Genomic DNA, 24,632 nt, shown 5'->3' on the forward strand with positions numbered 1-24,632 from the left:
GTCACTTGCAGATGTGCAATTTTGAAACTCTGAATGTTATTGATGAAAGTGATCATTTCCAGTGTTTATCCTACTCATTGTTTTTTTGTTAAAACATACAGGAAATATGAAGATCTAATTTTCCTATTTCTTTATTAAAAAAAAAAGGTTCTTTAAAATCACGTATGCACCCTGCTATCCAGAGAATTATCCAAAAATTTTCAGTGCAATTTTACATGTTTAAGTTTCATTGACAAAATTTAAAGCAAAACAAAACAAAAAAAACACACAAACCCTAGTTCTTAACGGAAGTTTCCAGTGATGATATTTATCTCCCTGCATATTGATTTGTATCCAAAATGAGCTTGACCGTCCAGCCTGACCCTCGGACGTCACCAAGTCCACAACCAGTGTGTGTGTTATCTAAGATGTGTCTCATTCAGGGTCCAGAACAGCTTGTGTTACATGACAGGGGAATATGTGAGGCCGATATTGGAGAGCAGAAAGAGTTCAGAGCCAAACAGATGAATGCTGCAGATTCAGGTCAGGGCACACAAGAGACAACAGGCCGAGACAGGGACACACTCCATAGGCGATCAAAAAATTGTTATCAGGGATAAGATTTAACTTCACATGGGATTAGAGCTTATATAAACTCAATTGTCCATCTAACAATCTCTTCGTTATTTTCAATTACACAGTTAAGCGGGTAAAGGGAGGAAGACACTTCCAGGTGATGTGGGACTTTTTCCCTGCTAACATCAGCTGTTTCCCAAATCATACTGCATACAAACATACATACCTGAAGCAAGTTTTCAGCGCTGAAAATGTGACATAAAGTTAACTTTAAAGGGTAAACGTGCATCAAAAATCACTTGATTTTTTAATATACTTTGAACATAGCCTGAACGATTATCTCACAACACAATGCACTAGAAGGGTGGAAAGAGTGCAAATATCACAGCATGGTGTACATCAAAGTTCTGCCCTGTTACTAAAGCATATCTGAGGTGTCAAAATTAAGGTACTCTTGATACGAGAGCAAGGGCATTTTAAAAATGGGGTTCCTGTTGTTCCAGACATAAAATAACTGGTTTAATATATCAGCTAATTACGAGGAGCTAATGCTCAGTATTTCTATTGTTAGTGACTTTTGCATAGTTTGATCTGTAACAGCAGGTTCAATTTGCTAAGGTTTAAAGGCTTTCTGAATAAAAATATTTTTTTGAGGTACATTTTGGCCACCCATGCTGACAAGTTGGTGTGTCTTATCCTGTGCTCGATCCTGTCCTGTACTTGAATGTTTCAAATTTGAAATATATCTCCCTTCTCTTTACTGGTCAACATACTTTTTTTTTTTTAATGCTGAAACATTGCCATGGAAAACTGAAACTAAGGTTCTACGGATCTGTTTGCTATAAACAATAACCAAAAAAAAAATCTACATAGGAGGTCAGAGGTCATAAAAAGGCATCAGAGGCATTGGTGTTAAATCGAGTCTCCAGTGGAGGAACATTCAGGTCATGATGCTTTTGGCAGCACCTGTAACTAAAAGTCTCATCTATAAGCTGATCTCTTCCTGCGCATGTGGAAAGAGTTTTCTGACAAAATATCTAATTCGAATTTTAAAGAACAATGTCTCAAACCTTTATTTATTCTCGAAAATGCATTGAGATTTCCACAGGCACATTAGAAACAGCAACAAACACACACAATCATTCACAAATAATATATTAATTAAAACGGATACATTGTAACACAGTGGTCTGTGATTGAAGTCTTAAATTCTGCAAAAGAGGGAATGGATGTCAGCTTAAAGTCTGTTGGGGGGTATTCCATGATTTAGGGGCATCAATGGAAAATGCTGATCGACAACATTTCAGTGTTACTCGAGGGAGTTTCAAAATAAGCCAATCAGAAGAGTCTAAATCCAGATAACTCTTTGGGACAACGAATAAAAAAACATGTTTAGGTTTATCACCTTCGCCTCACACCTTCCTCACAGCAGGTCTGACAGGTGTGTAAAATAATAGAGTGGGAAAAAAAACATGTTACTGATGGTCTTATGTGCTTTTGTAGATCACATGAAAGCATCAGTGATTATTTCAGTCTGTTTCATTACAAGCTTTCCTAACAGCATGACAAAAGTTCTCAAGGAAACTTTAAATACACATTACACAATGAATTAAATGAAGTATTGGCGAACAACAAAGCAAGTCCTTATAAGTAAAGCACTCGAGTAAATGTGCTTTGTAATTTTCTGTGGATGGGAAATTCATTCTATAAGTGATCTTTTAGCCCACTGAGAAACTAAAACATGGTTAGCCAGCAGCAATGTGTGCTTACCCTGCTGCCCTCATAAAAGATCCACTGATTCATCAACTTTCAAACCAAACAAAAGATCTGACAAGTATTGTGGATTCCTAACATCATTTATTAGCATAAATACTTCTGTACATTCTCAACATCACCTTCATTTTCAACATTGTCCTTGGTGTAGCAGACAGACTCACACATCAGACAGCTATAATAACCAATACCCAACATTTTAGATGACACAACTTATAAAAAAGGAGGGAAGGAAGGAAGGGCACAGGGATGTGGATGGAGGGTAAGATGAGAGGAGGATGCGTCTTTATTCCTCAGGTGTCTCCTGGGTTTTGGCAGCTTTCTCTTTCAGCTTGTCTGCATAAACTTAAAGGACTCCTGTAAAAGAAAAAAGAAAGACGATTCAGAATCAAACATGAACTAAGACAAAGTTAAAAACGTCACCTGCTGTAGAGTGTGTGTGTGTGTGTGTGTGTGTGTGTGGTGTGTGTGTGTGTGTGTTGTGTGTGTGTGTGTGTGTGTGTGTGTGTGTGTGTGTGTGTGTGTGTTTCTGTCTCGCCTCTTTCCAAAAGTAAGCAGCTGTGGTAGCCCTCCTGGGTCCGTCTAAATAGTCTCCACTCTCCGACCAGGTTGTCTCGTTTCATCTTTAAATCCCCATTAATACACAATAAGGGATTGTAGTTCATTCCCCAAACACACTCTTCCCTCTCAGCCTCTGTTCTGGCTAATTAATCGTGTGTTTGATCCACACAAAGTGTTGCGCTGGGTGTGTTTTTTCTGCAGAGGACAAGGTGAGAGCTTTTCTGCAGATTACGTCGGCTTCTTACAACATATATTTGCTTTTTTATGTAGTAATTAAGGCTGATAAAACAGCTGTGTAAATACACAAAGCGATAGAGAGAGAGATCCTGGTGGGGGTTTGGAACTCTTTCAAAAGGGTCACTTTACCCTAATAACAAAAACATATTGCCCTCAGGAACTAGCTGTTTTGTCCAGGTTTCGCGATATCAAGTCTGAGATTTTGGCCTCTACCAACACACATAATTTGTGTTGCTTAGAGGAATTACAAATTAATTTTATGTGATTGTGATGCAATATTGATTTCCACAAACAGTGCTCTAGAGCAGTGGTTCTCAAAGTGGGGTCCTGGGACCCCTGGGTCCGCGAACAATAGCGTGGGGGGTCCGTGAAATAATTAGAATACATTTCTAATAAATCATAAAATTGTGCTGTCATTACAAAACAGTATATACACCATTGTTATGATACCATTTGGTGGCATATGTGAGTCTTGCTAATGTTAATTTTCTGAAAGCGTTTAAGATCAATTACTTGAAAAGTATAAATGTTGTCATGTTGAGTCCATAAGGAATGAAATGACCCTCTGTTTTAAAGGATACAAGTGGGATTTACTTGATTCAAATTGAAGTGTTATCTGTTTATTCACGATGGTACAGGGCTGAAGGATTTACATTGATACGTTTTACAATACAAATTACTTCCAAGGGCAAATAAGAGTGCAAATGGTAGTAGTCATGCCTTAATCTGTGTTACAATTATGAGGGGGTCCTTGGACAATTTTCTCACCTGTAAGGAGTCCCCTGGCTCCAAAAGTTTGAGAACCCCTGCTCTAGAGTCTCGAGCAGGGGTTCTCAAACTTTGAAGAACTTCTATTTTTGTTCTATTCCTGAATCTTCACAATCATATTTTATATCACCATGATGCTGTAAACAGGATATTGATTTACACTTTGTTTATATTTAATTGATTTAGGTTCAAATATCAAACTTCTGTGCAAGCCCCGATGAAGGCTTTGAAGGCATATTCACAAATATTATAACACAAATAGAACCTATATATAGACAGAGAGGAGTATGAGCAGCTAGGAAGGCAGGGGAAGGTTTCTATGACTCACTGGTAGAAACTTCTGAAGACGTGTACTATATTCACCTTTCCCTCTCCTTGTACCTCCTCTGGCTCTCCTTTGCTTATAAAACCAGCCATCACTTAACTATCCTGACACTCAGTGAATTATGCAGCAGCTTCTCCACCTTCATCCCTCTTTCTCCTTCTATCTTTGCACTGCAGGTGAGTGATGGCAAGGTAAGAGGTGGGCTCTGGTCTACACCTGCCTCGAGGGGACAGCACACCAAAGTGATGGGGTTGAGAGGCCTGCAAGTGTGTGTGTGTGTGTGTGTGTGTGTGGTGTGTGTGTGTGTGTGTGTGTGTGTGTGTGTGAGTGTGTGTGTGTGTGTATGAGTATGTGGGTCCTCTGCCAAAAATAGGGCTACATCAACTTACAAAATGTGCAATGTGCTGAAACGCTCAAAAACACTAGAAGCCGGGGAAAGAGAGCTGCTATTGCAGTGACACCATCTCGCTTACACAATATATGTACTCTGTGAAGCTGGGCAAAGTTTCTGACACACACACACACACACACACACACACACACACACACACACTGTAACAAACACAGGACGCTAGCTGCAGGCATCTGTAAATTGAACTACTCTGAGCAGGCAGACTGCTCTGTCACATTACTACAGCACCCACACACACAGCACACACACACTATGGCACACGTTCGGAGACCAGCCGAGTGACTGCCAGCACTGGTTAGGCTGCTGTGAGGTGTGCATGTTTATATATTTGTGCATGGATCTATATATGGTCATATTTTTGCCTCTATGTATCAATATGTAGGCATTCTGGTCTTTCAAATGACTAGCCACAACAGACTTCCAGCCTAAACTTCCTTTACCAGCTGCAATGTTGTTTACAGTCCAACTAGCAACTTGAGAAACCACTGTGTGTTCAGATCTTCAGATATGTCTGCAAAGAAAAACTGTCGTTTCCCGCTTCATGATATCCCCGGAGGAGTGTTCAACTGTTTGTGAGTCTCAGTTTCACTGTAAATATTGAGTAACAAAGAGGCCTAACTTTGGCTTACCTATTTTTGTTTTGATTTCCTGCAATTAATCAATCTCAAGTTTTCCAATATAAAAGCATCATGATGCAGAGTTATAAAAGTGAAATGCGAACTTTGTCCAGTTAGTCTTGGGAGGAGGGGAAAAAAAAGTTTTAAAAAGCTTTTTTTTTTTATAATATTTGAGGATTTCTGATGCATTCAAGGAAGTCAGGACATCTGACTTCCTGGCTTTCACAACAAAGTTGTTGCTAAATTTGACATTATTATTGACCCAAAATGGATTGAAATTGATTAGATTTGTAAATAAAACATTGTCAGATTAACATCTATGGTAGCTGAAATGTTGCTACGCTGGATTATGCTCCACTTGCTTTTGCTCTCCATACAGATTTGTTTTCCTGCTTACACCAATGCTTACCAATTCATGATTGATCAACACTCCTTGGAGTAGAAATGTACAACAAAGGGAAACCCAAACACTTCCCATACTACAAGCAAGGCCCACTTGCCACAGATTCCAAATTCTGTAAATACAGATTAGATTTTCCCCAGCATAGTAAAATTAAATACCTGTGTTATATCCCAAAATACATCAGCCAATCACACATGCAGCTGAGTGATTGTGTGGGGCGTCTCTTTGGCACATGTTTAGTGTTTACACTGTATGTGTATATTGGTGTGCAAGAGACTCACAGGCGGTTCAGAGAAGGGTGCCGTCTCTCCTGCACTGCGGTAAAGCACAGCCAGCCGTTTGAGTGACAGCTCGTCTACGACCATCCCCTCCTTCTGCATCTGCTCGTACAGAGCCTTGGCTCCCGGTAAGTCCTTATCCAGAACTGCCAGATGATAGGGGCGAGAGACAGAGAGGAAAGGGAGGAAATGAGACAGAAAACTAAACATGGTATTTGAATGTAGACATTTCAGAAAAATGTACAAGTGCAAGAGAGAAAAATACGCCGCATGTTTTATGATGATGAAATAATCCTGTTCTTTTTTTATCTCAGTCTATTATCATGTGAAAATGACTTTGTTCCATCTTAAATCCACCAATAGAAAAAACAGGCAAAGGTGTTTGAAAACACTGTTTGAAAATCAGAGTTTGCCTTAACTTTATATGAAAGGAACTCTTGGCCCTCCTGTTATGTAGCGGGTCAAATTGGCCCTTTTTAAAGTCTATTTTAGGCAATATATGGCGTCCAAACTAGCTAAATGCAGCATAAAAATCTGGGCAGCATGTGACAGAGAAGGTGTAAAACTGTTGTATTTATATTTAGGGCTTTCCAATGTATATTAAAAAAAGTTTTAACATTACTTTTAATGAAAAACGAGTGATTTATCCTCATTGAACCATGATCTGTCAGAATTAAAGAACACCAATGGACTAAATCTTGATTTAAATGGTTAGTAATGGAGTTAAAAATTAGATTAAAAAAATGTGTATTAGGATTTTTTGGGGTTCTGACACTTTTGGATAATTGAATACGCCCCAGGTCAAATTGAACCAGGAACATTAATGCTGTTCCAGAGAAACGAACATAACAGGAGGGTTAAGTGCACTTGTTAAAATAAAGCTGCTTGGGGATAAAGTCCCAAATAAAGACATGATTCTTTACACATATCAGATAGTTAAACATTAGAGAGCTGAACTCAGTCACTTTCTACACACCACCTCTCTCTTTAGGTAGACACAACTGAACAATGGGTTTAAACATGTTGGAAATCATGACGCTAATCATCTATCTAAATCATATGATTAACATAAATGTGTGAGTGATTCTGTGCATCAAAAAGTCAGAAGTAAAGAAAGTAAGGTCACAGCTCTCAAAGGAGGAGAGTTCAAGAAATAAGTGAAAAGAAAATCTTCATAAAAAGAAAAAAAAAAGTACACAGACTGTGCAGAGAACAGACGCCAGCAGAGCATCTATAATTGTCTCCCCTATGGCTGCCTTGAGCGACCAGCTAGCTAATGCTGATTAAATAGTCATGTCTGCTCATCTCTGGTTTGACAAGGTACAAAACAAGGGGAAACGGGAGGGTGAAAAGGTGAAATAAAGGGGAGGAAATGAGGTGAGGACATGTGACGATGAAGGGAGAAGGAAGCAGAGAAGGACAAGGAAAAGCTGAGGACAAGCAAAGACAGAGAGGAGTGAAAGGTTTGGGAGATCAAGAAGAAAGGAGGAAAAATGTGTGTAGCAAAAAAAAAAAAGAAGGAAAGTTGAGTGCTGGACCGTGTTGCAATTAGCACGCTAGGCTAGCCAGGACAGCTACCTCATTAGGGGACATGTGTTCCTCTAACCTCTGAATGTCTGACTACACACACACATATGCACACACACACTTCTTGACCTGATGCATTGTTAATGGATACGCTAATGTTGACTTAGCCACAGTCCAGCGAGCCGCCAGCCGCACCGTTAGCTGCTCCACAAGACACATCGGGAACTGGTGCTCATGTGTGTGTGTGTGTGCGTGTGCATGTGCGTGTGCGTGTGAGAGTGAGAGTGAGAGTGAGAGTGAGAGAGAGAGAGAGAGAGAGAGAGAGAATCTTACCATGACATTTTATCAGGTATGCATTCAGCACATCCTTCTCCGCGAAATCTGGGATCAGGTTGAGCAGGGCATTGATCTTGTCCAGCTATGCACACAAACATCAACTGTCAGTGTTTTCAGATACATAATTGACTTCACAAATAACAGAAAATGTGATAATAAATTATTCATTTATATGCTCAAGAAAAAAGCTGTACCATTTAAATATTTGTTTTAAGTTATATCTAAAATCTATGTCAAGCTTTAACAGGCAGTTGAAGTATAATTCCTCATTTCTACAGCTTGAGTTTTACATTTATCTCTTCATGTGTTATTGTACCTGTCCAGGACTTGTGGCCTTTCGTGTCACGTAGGACAACAGCAAGTCTTTCTGTTCAGCCACGGCATTGCAGCGCTACACCAGGACAAGAGGGACAAAAAGAGACAGAGCGGGAAAGAGATGACGTGAGGAAGGCAGTGCAATATATGTCATGAAGACCCTCCAACCTGAACTCCTTGTATACAAACAGTAAACACACCTGCACATTCACACTCAAATTAAAGACTAAGTATGGATGTGACAACTACTCTTTTCTCTCAATAATTTTAATTACGCACTGCTCACATTAGATAGTATCATGAACATTAACATGAACATACATTGAAAAGACAAATCTAGTACAGAGTGAAAATGTACGTGGAGCCTCAACCTTTTCATTGTTTTACAGTCACCTGTAAAGCTTTTAAATTTTGATCAATTATAGGAGTTTAATAATTATAAGCCATATGGGCTGCCTATGAGCTGTTTAAAGGACAAATGTAGTCTTAGTGATGTCAGCCATTGGTTTCTGAAGAGGTGTTAGGGAAGCCAAAATGGTGGTCACCATATTGGACTCTACCATAGACTGTATAAAATATGGACGTATTATCCGTGATGTCACCCATCTGTATCTGAAGAGCTGTTTAAGGCCAATCGGTGGCGGGAGCCATATTACTGCTGTCGAGCGATTGTGACGTAAAGAGGCGGGCTTTGAGCCTCCTAGCCAACAGCTTCGGTGCAGCCAGCTGTGCCTCTCATTGGAAGACCTGTAATCTCAATATCTTAGAAATTGCCGCGTTAGAAATAAATTCACCCCCGTACAGTGTGAGCAGATCGAGAAATGAGCTATCCAGACTACACTCGTCTTTTGTACCAGGCTGTAAACATGTTTATTTCTGCTGTAAAGATCGTCTTTTTCCCTTTCATGTGTATGTGACTTCCAGTACTTCCAGAGCCAGCCTCAAGCGGATCCTCGATGAACTGCAGTTTTTAGCACTTCATTGGACTATTTTTAGACCGGAGGTTGACGCTTGACTCCAACTTACTTTCAGCTAATCTACAAACAACCAAAGAGGTGGAGTTGAGTAATTCAAAATTATGCTAAACTTTCAGCCTTAATATCGTCAAAACGGATGAGTTATAAAAACGGCAGTGCTCCACTTGTACATTGGCTCCATTTCTCAACACATGGAGGTTATCACTTGCGGTTTACAAGAAACGGTGACTTCTTTTGTCAAAATAGTCTCAGACAAAAAAGATTCCCTGAGTGGTACACACTAAAAAGGGAAAACATTGGAAATGCTTCTGGAATAAATGTATCTTTATTGTTATGAAAACTGGAATTATTTGAAGCAAATACCAAAGATTTCAAAACATAAATTAACATGCATTCCTTTAAAGATTAACTCTATTAGGGTTTGTGGTTGACAAATATAGGTAACTGGCTCTTTTTTGTACACCTTCAACCATATCTTCTCCGTCTCTCTGCAACAATTTTGTATTTTTATATCTCCTTAAACTTACGGAAAAGGATTAGGGCCACTTAAAAAAAAAAAAAAAGGGGCCAATGTTTTTGGTATCACTATTACTATTATTCTGAGATTTAAGTCAGGATTCTGAGAATAAAGTCAGAATTCTGAGATTAAAGTCAGAATGTCAAAAAAAAACCCTACTAAATTCTGAGAGAAAAGTCAAAATTCTGACTTTAATCTCAGAATTCTGACTTTTTTCTCAGAATAGTCATATTAATAAAAAATATAAATTGGCCCTTTTTAAAAAAAAAAAAAGGCCCGAATCCTCTTCCGTATTAAACTAAAAAGGCAAAATGTAAAACATTTATTTATATTCAACCTGAACTTAGCGTAAGAAAACATTAAAGTGGTTATTTGTGATTGAATTGCCGCTGTAAGGACTTTTAGTTGAAGTTAAATTACATTTGAATCTGACTTCCAACTCTAGTCTGAGAGCATGCCTTAACCAAAGATTTAACCCTCACATGGCTGCCTATGATGGCATGCAAACATACATACCAAACATTGAGTGAGTGTGTGAAAGGCATTAACATTGCTGCGCTCTCAGTGAATGAATGTGTTCTACTGAGCAGCAATGAGGTCTGATTACTAGCGAGTCGTAAACTGACGTGTTTCAGTTCTCCTCCACCTTAAACCGAATTAAAAGCAAGTGGCCTGTGAGGCTTTTAACAGCCCCCCCTAACACACACACACACACACACACGCCACACACACACGCACACACACACACACACACACGCACACACACACATTGAGCGGTAAGCTGCTGACTTTCTGAGTCACCAAGCAGCAAAATGGCTTTAGCACAATCAGTCAATTAGACCAACACAGTGCCACTTCACTCAACTTTGCTCCGTGCTCTCACTCTCTCCCTTTTTTCCCTTTTACCCCCATCACTACACGGACCGCTCCCAAAGGTGATGCCACAACCGTCCGGGCCTACAGTCTCCCCTGCCTCTCGCACATACCGCCTAAAAGCTCTTCATACCCAGGGAATGCTTCCTCCTTTTCCTCAATCAACCCTCCCAGCACACACACACGCACGTAAGCAGTTGTAGCCGAGTCCGCCTGCTTCGCTTCTTAATGACTGATTTCATCCCTCTCGCTCTCCTCTCGCTCCCCATCGACCTCACCTCCTTCTCTCCTGATAGCCTTGTCGTCATTATTGTCTGCTTGCCTACTTAAAAGCTTTTCAGAGTTTTGGTCTTGCTCCACTTATGCTGGGATGGAGGAGTAAGGCCGTTACCCTCCAGTGACCCTGGGAGAGAGGTTAGGAGGAGGGGGGAAAGGAGCAACACGTCACCACTTGATGACTCCTGGCGGTGGCGCTAATGACATGAATGAGAGGAACATGAATGGCAGTTAACTAACCAAAGCAGGATGCCACACTGCAGTGAAAATAAGCGAAGGGATGCGCTAGATACTTTCAAAATCTCTCAAAAAAAAGAATGACAAGAGAAAAAGCTCTCCCAGCTTTTTATGAGGAGACTCTGCAGAGAGTTTCACTCACCTGCGATAGGTGGACCTCACGGTACACAGAGACCTACATGGCAATTCCTGCCTATTTTCTTGGCAGTAAGTGGATAAGTGCAACAAACTAGCGTTATGCATAAGACCTACAGCTGTGCTCTCTTGTTGCAAATCTTTTTACTGAAGGGTACCGAGGGATAGATGCTTAAAAAAGGCCTGGCTGTAGTTGAATACAACTGTACAGTGATTAGGTTAACATAACAAGTCTCTGTAATAAAGGTTGAGAGTGATTCACATAGACAAGCTGATTTTGTTGGTTTACACACAAAAAAGTGCATCTATTTTGAAATGTGCAATATTCAAAGAGTTGTGTATCTTTACACAGCTTTTAAAGTTGTTCTGTAAACTTAGTTTGAAGACTTAAAACATGAGTATTGTTTCATGTCAGTAAAACCAAACCAAATTCCAAGTATTGGGTATTTTATTGTATCGTGTAGTGTCGTTAGTGTCATGTCATATCGTTGCCTTTCACTGATTCCGAGTTAATAATAACATCATTTCAGTTCAAGTAGAAAGTAGGAGCAGGGTTTGAATTCTGTTATTTTCATCTTCTTTCAAATGTGCTGTTCATTGCTTTTATTTTTGGAAGTCTATTTGTATCTACACCAAAACAACTTCCAAATCTATACATATAAACAAGATTTTGAGTAGTGTGTAAAAGCGCTTTGAGTAGTCAGACAGACTAGAAAAGTGCTATATAAGTACAAGTCCATTACCATTTCTCTATCAGTATTTAACGTTGTATTTCACTAACTGTTGGAGTTTCAATATATATTATAACGCATCAATAAGTGTGCTGTAAATATATTCCCCTGTTGATAACCAGTGTTTGTTACTTCATGTCAGTCTTCCATCTTAATGAGAGGAATGGGAAAATTCAAATCAAGCTGCATATCAAGCAAGAAGCATATTATAGCTTCAAAATCATGTAATCCATAGTTTGCTTTTAAATAGTGATGAAGATGAGAGTGGCGAGAAATGTATCTGTTCATTAACATGCATGCTCGTCAGACATCCCTGTTTAAAGATTGAGAGGGATAATTACTCAAGATGTCAGGGATGAAAGAGGAGCAGACACATGTCGCTTCCATGTCTGAGTGGATCTACCAGGGGTTTTGATTTCTGTGCGTCTTTAAGTATCCCTCTCGGTTAGTCTGGAGCAGGGAAGCTGTTTAAACTGACCTACATAATAAATAAAAGATAAAAAGACCAAATCAGGTCTGAGCACAAAGCTGGCTTAAGATATTTCTTGTCGACAAAGTCATTTCAGAACCCACTTTCTTCACTGTTCAGAGGAACTACTGTTTAAAAACATGCTTTCTCTTCTACAGTATCTTCAAATGATGAATCTAATTAAAATGCTGCACATTGGTCCTTTTGTTGCATTTTTTAAAATTGTATTTAACCAGGAAGTCGCTTTAAGATTAAAAATCTCTTTTGCAAGAGACCTAAACATACTAAATACTCATGTCTGTTGCATTAGCCGCCTTTTTTCGCTGTTTTGACCGTACTTCTTTCAGTATGAATCAGAATTAAAGGAGTTACATTTTATTTAAAGATGTCCAAAACAAACAATAAAATTAAAAAAAATAAAAGTTGCGAAGATTGGGTAACAAAAACATAAGAACCTTAGAAACGTGGATTTCTTATGTTCCGGTCTAAAAAGGTAATGAATTGCTGGAAGCAAGGGTGGTAGACAAAAATACACTCTGTTATAGAAAAGCAGCATCTTTATCTCAGTTTGTGTTCCCTTCTCAGAGAGCTCTTCCTCCTCCTCTTCAACTTTCCTCCTGTCTCTCACTCATCCACCTCCTACATATTCATGTCCCCCGACTCAATGCAAAGCCATCGAGCTGTAATGTATGAACTGTGTTAAATAAGTGAAGCAGGAGGAGGCCAATTTCAGACCACCAGACTCAGCGGAGGAGTGTGGGCAAGCATTTCCTGACACAAATGTGACTGTGGATAAATAAGTCAGCGATAGCGGCGGGCTCGACAACTGGACGAATACATCAGGGAGTTGTGATGGACTAAATTCATCCCAGCTTCCCTTGTTGATTCTTCTTTTTTTTGCAGATTTTAATTACTTTAAGATACTAATTCAAAATGCAGCCAAGTGCAAGACACTCAACGGGGGAGTGCGCATCGGGACAAAGTGCTTCGTATTATTTAAAATTAATTTAAAGTGGTCACAAAAAGTAACATTTCTCAGAGCTGTCCTTGTGTCGTGCTGATTTCGATTCTCATCCGACCTAAACATCAAGAAGCAGCAGGCTGGGACTAAAAGCTGCATAATGTGCTGTTCTGAAACAGAGTATAACACTCAACACTGAAGATCATTGTTTGGAGATGAAGAAAAAAAAGTTTTTGCATTTTTTTGTTAACAATTAAAACTTTAGAGTCAATCAAAGGCAAAACATGGTTTTCCTCCAGTAAGGTATTCAGTTTCTTTCATATAAGCTGAATCAGCAGTTTATAGAACAGAGTGGACAGACTTGACTGAGGAAAGGAGAAAGACATAAAGAGTGGTTGATAGAACTTCAGAGGATGGTTTCATTAGTTAAAGCTTCCCATAGACAGACTAACAGGTGGGAATATTACCTATTAATAAAATACTAGATCTTAAATTCTAAGGATAAATAATAAAATAATAGTGATAAACAAGTAGTAATCAGTATCTCAAGGTGCCATATATAGGAGTTGGTTTTTTAGGCTCTGTTATTTTTTTTTTCTTATTTCTCTTTAATATTTTTTAAATTGTATGCGTTTTTTTGAATGTTTTTATTCTGTTTTGTTATAGTGTATATCTTCTTTAGTCTCATTGCTGTACGATGAATTTTTTGTTTATACTTAAATGTGAAAAAAAAATGGAAAAAGGAATAAAATATAACAAAAAAGACAAGTCTGACCTGAAAATAGCAGATTTCTTCACATCATATTAAAATAGTGATGAAGGGAAGAGAGAGCAAAAAATTATTTCTTAAAATTCTAATACAGGTGGTGCCAGTCTCTATGAAACAAAATGAGCAGATACATGTAAGAATCTGTAGCTCAACCAAACCACACACTCAAAAATGAAAAACAAGTTGTAAAAAGTATTTAGTTCATATCTGATGTGATGCATTTAGAAAGTGCTAGTCTTCTATTTAGTGTGTACATTTGTTTGCTCTTTGGCTTTGGGTACACACACACACACACACACACACACACACACACACACACACACACACACACACACACACACACACACACACACACACACACACACACACCATACACACACCCCATACACACACACACACACTCATACTTACAGCCAGCATGAACTTTGCATCCTCGACTTTGCCCGCATCCAGCAGCTGCAGGAAGAGATCTGTGGCAGGTTTGTAGCAGGCAAAATGATTGGCTAGCCGCTCTACCATCACACTCACTGTAAAACAACATCCATATAGTCAACTGGGACATCTTCACAGTGTTTTATTATGAGGGATTTGATGTCATAATTCTACTGATTTCTACTCATCAGTCATTCATCTTGTGGTCTAATAATAAATGTCTTCATTAATTTTTGATAAACATGTATGTTGTGAGTGAGCTTCTTACACTTGTCTAAGGCTTTGTCATTGTCTTCTTCCAGGACCTTCCTGAAGACAAATGAAATACTGGGAAATTTGCTGCCTGGATTTGTAAAAACTGCCTCCAACTCCTCCACGGCCAAATCCATATCACCTCTAGAGACGGTGGGAGGTGAGAGTTGATGAGAGGGAGGGAAAGAAAAGGTCAGTTGGAGAAGAATAAACAAACAAAACTCATTTAACTCTGAGACTGTAAGATTTAAGTTAGGTGACCCCTTCGGGAGGAACATTTACATAAAATATAAAATGCAAAAACAAGGCTAGATTACAGAACAGTGAAAAACACACTTTTCAGACTTTTTATAATTTATTGAAATGATACTGGTTTCATTTTGCCCACCATTACCTCCCAGAGTGCAGACCCCCCCACTCTTCCACTGACGCTGGCTCAAACGCACTCCGACAGGAAAATGTTTTTCTGCTGAGGTTGCCCAAACCAAAAACAAAGCCTGAACACCAAAGCATTACAAATCTAAAACAACTCAATCTGGCAACCTGACCTCGCTACTAACACTTTCCGCTGCCTGTTCCCTCCCCACCGTCACCAATCATGATGAATATTTAACACACAGGGTGTGTTTGCGTCTCCGTGTATGTATATGTGAGAGCGTTCAGAGGTGGGGGAACATATCTACGCTGATTGTTGCGACTGGGACCGTCTGAATAATTCAGCAGGGGGCCCCTCTAAATGTGGTGCTCCGCTTTCCGGGCCTGCTCGCTTTTTTTTCCGCCCCGGCTCTTAACCAGTCAGCTTGAGTCAGATACAGTGGGGACGCACGTGTCAGAGACACTCAGAGCCCTGCTCCCAGAGGTCAGGGTTCAAGCTGACAGGCCCGCGCTGCGATGGCCAATCGGGCGTGAGACCGTTGTGCCATTCTTCACTTCCTGCTGTCCCCTCCAAGCTGGCATGACAACAATGCAGGCCGAGCTGGGGGACAGCACTAATGCTGAAAGTGGTGCGATGAAAGTTTGATGCAAAACGTGTTTCATATTTTGTTCTCTGTTGTTTGAGAAGCGACAAAGCAGCGGTGGAGGGTGGGTGTTTTATGACATTAAAAGGAATCCATGAATAATCCTATTATGCCCGTGTTTCCTATTTGTACTTGACGCTCCACTCGCCCTGTGAGCTCTTACTTTAAGAGTGTGTCAGTCTGGGTCTTGTCATACTTTGCTGCTGGCAATGCAATAAACTGTTTGTCTTTGTGTTCTGCATGCTAATAAGAGTTTGCAAATTAGTTTAGATGACTACATATTGGATGGTAAATTTTGGCATTGATGAAAATTATGATGTTTTGCTCAACAATATATATTTTTCTTTTTTAGTGTCTGTGAATTATCTGCCTATATATGGTTGGTATTTTTCTGCACAATATTCCACAATTTCCATAGAAGATCTATTTTGGGGGAAAATCTGAAAAGTTGTTCTTTCCCAAACGTGACATACACGACCAAAATCATCATTTGAAGCCCCTTCTTGTGGATTATAAAATCTTTCAGATTTAGGTTTTTTTTTAGGACTTAAGATGATACTGAGGTGTCCAAAGTGAAAAATAAGACGCACGCTCATAATTCAGTAACAAACCTTAATCACCAAACACAGCATATGCTCTGCAGTCTTACTTCTTGATGTACGCCAGGGCCTTGTTGTTGATAAACACCATGCTGGACAGGTTGAGGGATGTCCCATGGTCTTTTATAAGTGACTCTACTTCCTGTATCCCTGCGACATCGCCCTTATTACCCAGAGCCTGAACAAGTCTGGTGATGGCAAGTTGCCCCGGCACTTGGTCGGTCTGAAGCATCGACTTCAGTTTCTCAACAGCATCTATGGGGGAGGAATGCAAGAAGTGAGGCTGTGTGTGTACAGTGTGTGTGTGTAACTGTGTGTTTGTGTGTGTTTCTTACCTTCGGTCTGGCCTTTCTTACTCTGTGTGGTGATGAGCAAACTGCTGGCGATATCACTGAGCTGGAAGCCTGGCACATGAGCCAGAGCACTGAGAAGGAGAAAATGTTTCCTTTTAGCCTCTAACTTCTTTAAACAACGAAAAATAACATTATTTTAAACTTCTTTTGGTTGTTAATGCAGGTTAGGGATCTCAAACTGCAGCAATATGACTGTTGAACTTTTGTATAAATGATAAAATTGAGTATATGATCGTAGGAACTTGTCAGAGACCTAGCCCCACTGTGTAAAATAATTAAGATGCAGTATCTTAAATAACATTCACAAATTCATATTCAAAATTAACATTATGGCAGTGAGTATGCTTGTCCACTGCAAACCAACCCCTGACCGCATACCAAGAGATCCCTGAAGTCAAGGCCAAAACATTTGGAGCTGCCCTTACTGACTGATTTTAGTGCAATCATAGAGCCTGCCTCCTCCATGTCAACAGATTGGACATAGGCTAAACTATAATATCAAATATTTATATTTCATTCGCTAACATACTTATTAAAGCACAGAGGCTGCATGTCATCAACAGAAAGTCTCATGATGTATTGTGTTATCCAAATGTTAGCAGAAAAATAGGAAAATTCAATCACATATATTTCAATATTGTGATTTGAGATTATGTATACCATAAGAGAAGATTTCATCAACATATCTGAGTGGTACATTAATATCAGACTATCTCTATTAGGAAGTCCATTACTTCTAAGTCCTCCACTAAAAAGAAACCTTTTAAATCTATGATTACTGACTTAATATCTGTTTGTCGTTTCACTCTTCGGATTCTGCGTGTGGCCGTTCTGAATCATGTTTTGAAAACCATATCAGACATGCAGAGTGGATATATTGAGCTGAAAGGCAGAAAATAGACAAGACAATGGGAACAAATGTGATCAACGGCGAGTCTGAGCCTCTTGTAAAGCGCCTGCTGTGACCCTGACAATAATACAGACATCAAACAGTTGATTACTTCCTGCTGAGCTCTTACATGTGCGTTTGTATATCTGTGTGTGGTATTATGTGGGACAGGCTGGATGCTACCATACTGAGATCCCTGGCTCCTCATCGCCACCCCTCCCTTGCTTCGTCTATATGCTGTCCTTTTCAGCCCTCCTCCTTTTCATTTATTTGCCTCTAAAACCTCAATCAAGCTCGCCTCCCGTCTTTTTTTTTTATTTCTTATTATAGCCCCACAACCAGATTAATCCTTCCGCTCAATTGAGCATCAGGCCGGCAATCCTTATCACTGCGGCGACACCAGGCCAAGCGGCATCCAGCAGCCGGAGTGACAGGGTCATGGCGGAGATTGGAGTGAGAACAGGGTTGCCGACGGATTGCAGTGGAGACTGAGTAGAGAAGGAGGGGGGACGCAGGGTCAGAATTATTCTTATCGGTTGGAAGAAAATCTCCAGAGGCCTCCTCCCATTCACCTTTTCCCCACACACACAAACACACACACTGATGCTCTCTCTTGCCTTCTCCTTCGAGGGGTATTGTGCTTCAGCCAATGAATCCATCATCCACCTCTTCTCTCTCTCATCATCATCACTCTCTCCCAATCCCTTAATCTCGCCATAAGCACCCTGCTGCTCAATTCTGTGCAGATTACCCCAAAACAAATACACAAACACCCACACGCACAGAGAATTAATGCCTATAGCGTCTTCATTAACCCCGTACGTGATTAAATCTTGCCCTCCTTCCTCTATTCACTGCTCCTTTCCCATTTAGCTCGTTTTATCTGCTTCCTCTCCTCCTCATCTTCACTCTCCTCTCAGCTCATTTCACTTCTCATTTAGAGCGCAGATAACTGAGGCTTTTATCCATGCAGGGATGCCATAAACCAATTCAAACACAGACCGGAGATGGGTTATCACTCGTATTGCCTCGCGCTTGTTGAAACACGGGTCAAAATTTGATACAATTATTCTTCATAACATGAGAGAGTGAACCATGGAGAGAGGCGAAAACAAGGGCAGAGACTGATAGTGTAATAGATGTTTTTACATCCTTTTTTTCTTCCCCGCAAATTAGTGACTGCGTCATCTCTTTCAGAGTATTGTGTCTTCATATTATTCTCCTCTTTTCTGACCACTTTGTGTTTGTGTTTCTCCTCTGCATGGGAGAAAGTGATATAAAGAAAAGGGGCAAAGAGAGATAAAGAAGAAACGAGGAGATTACATAAAAAGACAAACAGAGTTGAGAAGATCAGCCCTGCACTAAGCTCAGATCTCTAATACCTCTGTCTGTCCATCTATTTGTCTCCAGGCTCAAGCTCTGATATGACCCCGGCAAGACAACAACACATGATACATTACTAATTGGAAAGAGATTGATGTTTTCACGAAAAGTCAAGCGCTTCTCAGAAAACCAAAATTAATCTGTACCTTTGTGTGTGTGTGGGTGTGTATTTTTGGGCTTAGTAAGAACCACTGTTCATATCCAGCAGGACTGAATGTGTTAGCACACAATCAGTTTATAATCCTCATGTGTATTGAGGAGTTTTAGCCTGAGGCGACCCAGTACAACAGGCTGACCGTCATGCATGCTCAGTTTGTCCGTTTGTAGGTTTAAACACAAGATATCTAAGCTGTGAAAATCTATTACTATTTATTTATTTCTTATACAGTATTCTCATTTAATAACTCTAGATTTATGACTGTTTGAACTAAGAAACACATTGAAAAGGATGAGTCTTTTGTAGCAGTGAATTTTTTTATGAAAGAAATTAAATGGACTGAACTGAAAGAAGGGACAAGTCGCAAAAGTTATGTAAAGAAAAGTTAAGAAGTAATGATATTTAAAATGTATACCCTGTCATATACTCCTAATAATATATACTTAGTATCACTCAAGCCAAATATGAATGATCTTTCTTTCTTTTCTTTGCAAACTGGCTTCCTTTGTGGCTGCAGCATCAACTTTGAAAGCACTTACATGTCCTTCACGATCATGGCATCTTCCATGGACCCCTCGGCTAACAGGGCACGGATCAGGTGGTCGTAAGGGGCGGGGCCTAATGCCACACCCTTTTTGTCGGCATCCTTCAGCATCCCATAGGCTTCTGTAGGAAGAGATGTACAGGAGGGAGGAAGATCAAAAATATATAGGAGGCTTGACGTGATGAAGAAAAAGCAAAGTCATGTAATCTATGTAAGAAATATGGATACAGCAGAGAAGTCCAAAGGCAGTATCTTCTTGTCATTTTATAGCTTATAGTTACAGATGCAAGACAAATTACTTTCTGTATTAACAATGAATAACTTGAGTTATATGTTGATACGAGTTCATTTTATGCTAACCGGTCTTTTTCATATTTGTATTACACTTTATAGTGGTCACCTAGCAGCCCGGCTAACAGTGCCATTATAAAATGCTGTTTCAAGCAGAAACTCCTATTCAATGCATTATGTCCACCGTGTGATTGAAAGTCAGAGATCTAGAGTGGTCCATGTTCGAGTCTAGAAACACATTCTCATGTTTCTGAACGAGTACTATCAGATGAGTTTGCAACAAACTAATATTCCTAACATGAGACTCAAAATGCAAGCCCAATTTGCTGCTGCATTGCATGGTGGGTAGGTTTTAGGCCTCTTGTTTGTTGAGGAGACTATTTCCTTACCTTTGGCTTTGCCTCTTTTACACAGGGCCAGCAGACGGACCTGGTATTCAGTACCACTTTCAGTATGGGCTGGTTGGTTGTTGGTTGGTGCTGTTTTTGTTGGTTGTTCTTTGACCTCCTTTGCGGTGGCAGCTTGTTGGTACCATGTCTGAAATGGCACACATGGAGAAAACAGAGATAAAACTAAGCGGGATGCTTGCATCAAAACACAGCTACATTCAGTATTAAAGCCGATATACATGTTCAACTGTGTGCAAGCACTGGACTGTGTGTATGTGTGTATATGACATTGCAATAATGCTGGGCTGGCAGGGCAGGGTCCTCTAATGCTTGGTCACCCGTGTAGCAGTGAGGGGAGGGGGTTAAGCTGTATTGGCTAGGGGCAAATTAGGTCTGGCACCCCAGGGGCAAAAAAGAAAGTGTGTGTGCTTTAGAGAGTGTGTGCGCTGGAACCCGGGTGTCAACCCAAGGGCCCCAAGGGTCACTAAGTTCATCGCTTCAGGCAACAGCAATCACTTCCTGTCTTGTCATGCTTTGGGATGTTGGAGCTTGCTTATGTGCAGAGCGAAGCTGAGAAAAAAAATGCAACAAGGAGGAAAGGAATCTAATTTATTTAAACCAAGACTCCGTTCTGGTTTCATCATGGCGTTTTTTTACATATTAAATTCTGTCTGCTATATTTTGTCTTAGGGCTTCTGGGAAGACTAAGGTTGAGGCCACATGTGCGTATATAACTAAAAATCCAGAGGCAGCCATATGGTGGCATTTAGCTGCTGGCTAAATTAGTCTGGCATTAAAGATTTACAGACAGATCAAGCTGTAATTCCTTTCAGCAGCCAGTCGCTCTGATTGACCACACTTCAGATCGGGAGCTTCAATCCTGTTTCCTCTGCATGTAATGAACAGAGGCTTAATGTGGAGCAGGGTGGTGCTGGGGTCGGGGGTCTGTATGGAGATAAGAGTTTCAGACAGGGTTTTTGGGGGGGTTACTTTTAAAGATTAGAGGTTAGGGTCAGTTTGTGATTTGGTTAATCTATGCAGTGTGTAAATAAGTGAGTGTAACACCATTGTGTTTTACATGATTGGATTCAGAATGGACTTATATTTAGCTTAGCTTATCTAATAAAACTCTAATTAATATCTTAACTATACAAATGCAGGGCAATATGCAGAAAATAAACCTAACCACGCTCAATATAGACTGAATATTTCTGGGTACTATCATAATATGAATATAAAGTTAGAGTGCTTTTCGTTTTTCTAATCAAGATTTCAGCTATTTAAGTTCTTAATATTTTATTAATTATCTGAGGACCTCTCTGTGCTGTCTGTTCTGACATTTAAGTGTTTCTGGTTGCTTCCCATTTCCATTTCATCAGTCTTGTGTATCTGGCTTAAAGTACATGAGCAGTATTGTTTTTGTGTATTTATAAATGACACCTGTGGTAACAAAGCAGGGCTGCAGTTTATGCTTATATTCATTGATATATGGTGAAAAATAACCATCAGTAGTCCTCAGAGTTAGCATTAACATTTGCATACTGCCTGCAGTATATTCAACATGAAAGATATTCAATTGATTAAATAAGGCAAAAAGCAAGCATTGACATACTTCAGAAGCTACAAACAAAGTTTTCCAATTTCCCTAAAAAATATTCATCAAGTGTAAAACATGTTGGAAATTATTTTCATCAACTTTTCATTTAATTGCTTTAACAGGGTGGCTCAGTCCCTCAACAGTCAATAGTTAAGGACAGTAATGTATGCACATGCTGCATTGTGATCTGCGTGAAACCATCAGTGCTGCCTGCTTGTGTGTTATGTTTGACCTCAGGCACATTTGGAGTCCACCAATGCTCTCAGGAATTTGCTCTCAGCTTTATCTGTTCACCTCCCCCTCCTTGAGGAACCTCCTGGCAGTTATTTTTTAGAATAACACATCTGTTTAATGAGCGTTACTCTGATGTACATATTATTTAGTGGGGTTTTTACCTCAGGCATCTCAAAGGGCACATCCTGGCCATTACTCTTCAGCACGTCTGCCAGAAGGCGCAGGGTCCTGTCTCTGGGAATGACGTTCTCCTCTTGCATCTTCGTCCACAACGTTTCGGCCTTCTGCCAGTCGTTTGTCTCCTCTGAGAACATGAAAACAAAGCGGTGAGGAAAGAGAAAAGGTGTGTTCCTACCTCATTTTCTATAGAAGTTGTGACACGCTAACCGTGTTGGTTGCAGTTTTGACACCCTGCCTGCATCTAAGAGTAATTTCTGACAAAGCGCTCCATGCTGGGAGAAGGCAATCAAAGCACTAATCTGATCAACTGACTGACCCTCAACTGTTCTGTAATTTAGGGAACACACTAACAAGTATACCCATGTGTGTGCGTGAGAGTGTGTGTGAAGAAGTGGGTCTAATGGGTTGACAATCAGCTTTAACACTCCAATCACAACTGTTATCTCCTCTGCTCTCCACAGCAGCAATCACACCATGTCTTCTGCTTTTACTTCTGACTGATCCCATTCTCCTTCACACATACGCACACACATACACACACGGGCACACACGGGCAAGAGCATGCTACATTAGAGGTAGAAGTTCTTGGCAATAAGAGCTATTGGGGCAGACTTGGAGGTTGCAAGCTTATAGAAACAAACAACAACAAAAAACACAAAAAGAGACTTACTACAAAGACGGAGGGCGTAACTGTACATCACGTCTCTGTCACACTCAAACAGCTTGGCTGTCATGTCTACCATCTGCTCCAAGGTCTCCATCTGTACAAACAAACAACAATAATGCATGTTCATATTTCTGTATTTTTTGTTTGCTTTTGTACTTGTGACCTTGATTGGTTCAGCCTATGGTTATTTTTGTGTGTGTGTGTGTGTGTGTGTGTGTGTGTGTGTGTGTGTGTGTGTCCCCGTGTGTGTGTGTGTGTCTGTTGTGTTACCTGGTTGCCAGAAATGCATTTCTCTGCATACCAGTGAAGGCGTCCAGGCCGTGCCCTCAGCCCTGGGGTCTTAGAAAAGAAAAGAAAAAAACAGATTACATTTTTCATGAAATGAAAGAAACTTGGGAGAAGAAAAATAACCGTATGACATTGCTGCTGTGATGAACATGTCCAGGCTGTCATTGTCAAATGCATGTGGGCTTCATGTAGACATTTTTGTTTTTTTTACCCCACGGGGTTTCTTTTTTTAGCAACGTTTCAAGATCACTGATTCTTTTTGTTTGCTAGACAAGGACAGCTCTGGGATATAAAAGGTTGTAAAATCCTCCAAAATAAGCCAGAATGTAACTCTGGCTGTATATAGGGGAAATACTGGACTTATATAGTCTAAGAATCAAGGATAAATCACTGTTGGAAATCATGAAACGTGTCTGCAGGAGGACCTCGTGTATGACAGTTTTACTCCACACTGGGTTTTTCTCAGATAATCCTGGAGAGTACACTGGCAGGAAGAATGTGAAGGTCTGGGTTTATGTGGCCTTGAGTTTCCCAACAGTACAGGCTCTATGATTGTGTGCATAAGCACAACTTAAACTAAACCAAGTTGATATAATAGTTTGAATAAATCTCTACCATGATAAGCACACATGGAAAAGATGTTAATTATTTAAGAATCAGAACTTTGATGTTACAGACTCATTTTTTTAATGTTAATTATGATTTTAAAAACCACTGACACATAACAGCTTGAGGGGAATGCTTTGTTTTTCTCAAAGTTGAGCTAGCAGGAAATATTTCTACATACATTCTTAACCTCAGACACAAAGCCAGAAAACAAAAACTCAAAACAGATCATCAAATAACAGATTTAGATTTAAAAACATCCTGACCACGAGTCAACAGTCATAGTTTTGCATTTTTGGGAGATTTGCAGTGCTTTTAGGACACCAGTGATACACAGTGTGTGTGTGTGTGTGTGTGTGTGTGTGTGTGTGTGTGTGTGTGTGTGTGTGTGTGTGTGTGTGTGTGTGTGTGTGTGTGTGTGTGTGTGTGTGCGTGCGTGTGTGTGTGTGTGCTGTCAAATAAGGGCTGACATAGATTGATCTGCAGGCTTGTGTAGCTAAGATTTAGCCTGATATGTGTAGTGACTAGATGATTATTATCATGGACTAACAGTGATCAGGATTTCATCTGTCTCTTGGGGCTTTGATACAATCTGAATAAGACTAGGATTGAGAAATCTCGCCTGCCCTCTCTTTCTGGTAATCTGGCAGAGAAAAAAAAAAAAGAGGAGAGAGAGAAAAAGCGATCTGCCAGGAAGTTA

General features: G+C 40.0%; 1 protein-coding gene across 1 annotated transcript in view; it reads right to left on the reverse strand.

Annotated features, from left to right (window-relative positions):
* Positions 1-2,392: 2,392 nt before the first annotated feature.
* The window catches only part of lrpprc (leucine-rich pentatricopeptide repeat containing), a 69,990-nt gene continuing 47,750 nt past the window's right edge, over positions 2,393-24,632 (reverse strand). Inside the window, 13 exon segments of the mRNA XM_034681294.1 lie at positions 2,393-2,685; positions 5,933-6,075; positions 7,790-7,874; positions 8,109-8,183; positions 14,464-14,579; positions 14,753-14,880; positions 16,405-16,609; positions 16,690-16,778; positions 19,676-19,802; positions 20,361-20,508; positions 22,353-22,495; positions 23,042-23,132; positions 23,309-23,377. Coding sequence (XP_034537185.1) covers positions 2,656-2,685; positions 5,933-6,075; positions 7,790-7,874; positions 8,109-8,183; positions 14,464-14,579; positions 14,753-14,880; positions 16,405-16,609; positions 16,690-16,778; positions 19,676-19,802; positions 20,361-20,508; positions 22,353-22,495; positions 23,042-23,132; positions 23,309-23,377 — 1,449 coding nt within the window. The 3' untranslated portion in view covers positions 2,393-2,655.

Source organism: Notolabrus celidotus, chromosome 4 (assembly GCF_009762535.1).
Source record: "Notolabrus celidotus isolate fNotCel1 chromosome 4, fNotCel1.pri, whole genome shotgun sequence".
Lineage (NCBI taxonomy): Eukaryota > Metazoa > Chordata > Actinopteri > Labriformes > Labridae > Notolabrus > Notolabrus celidotus.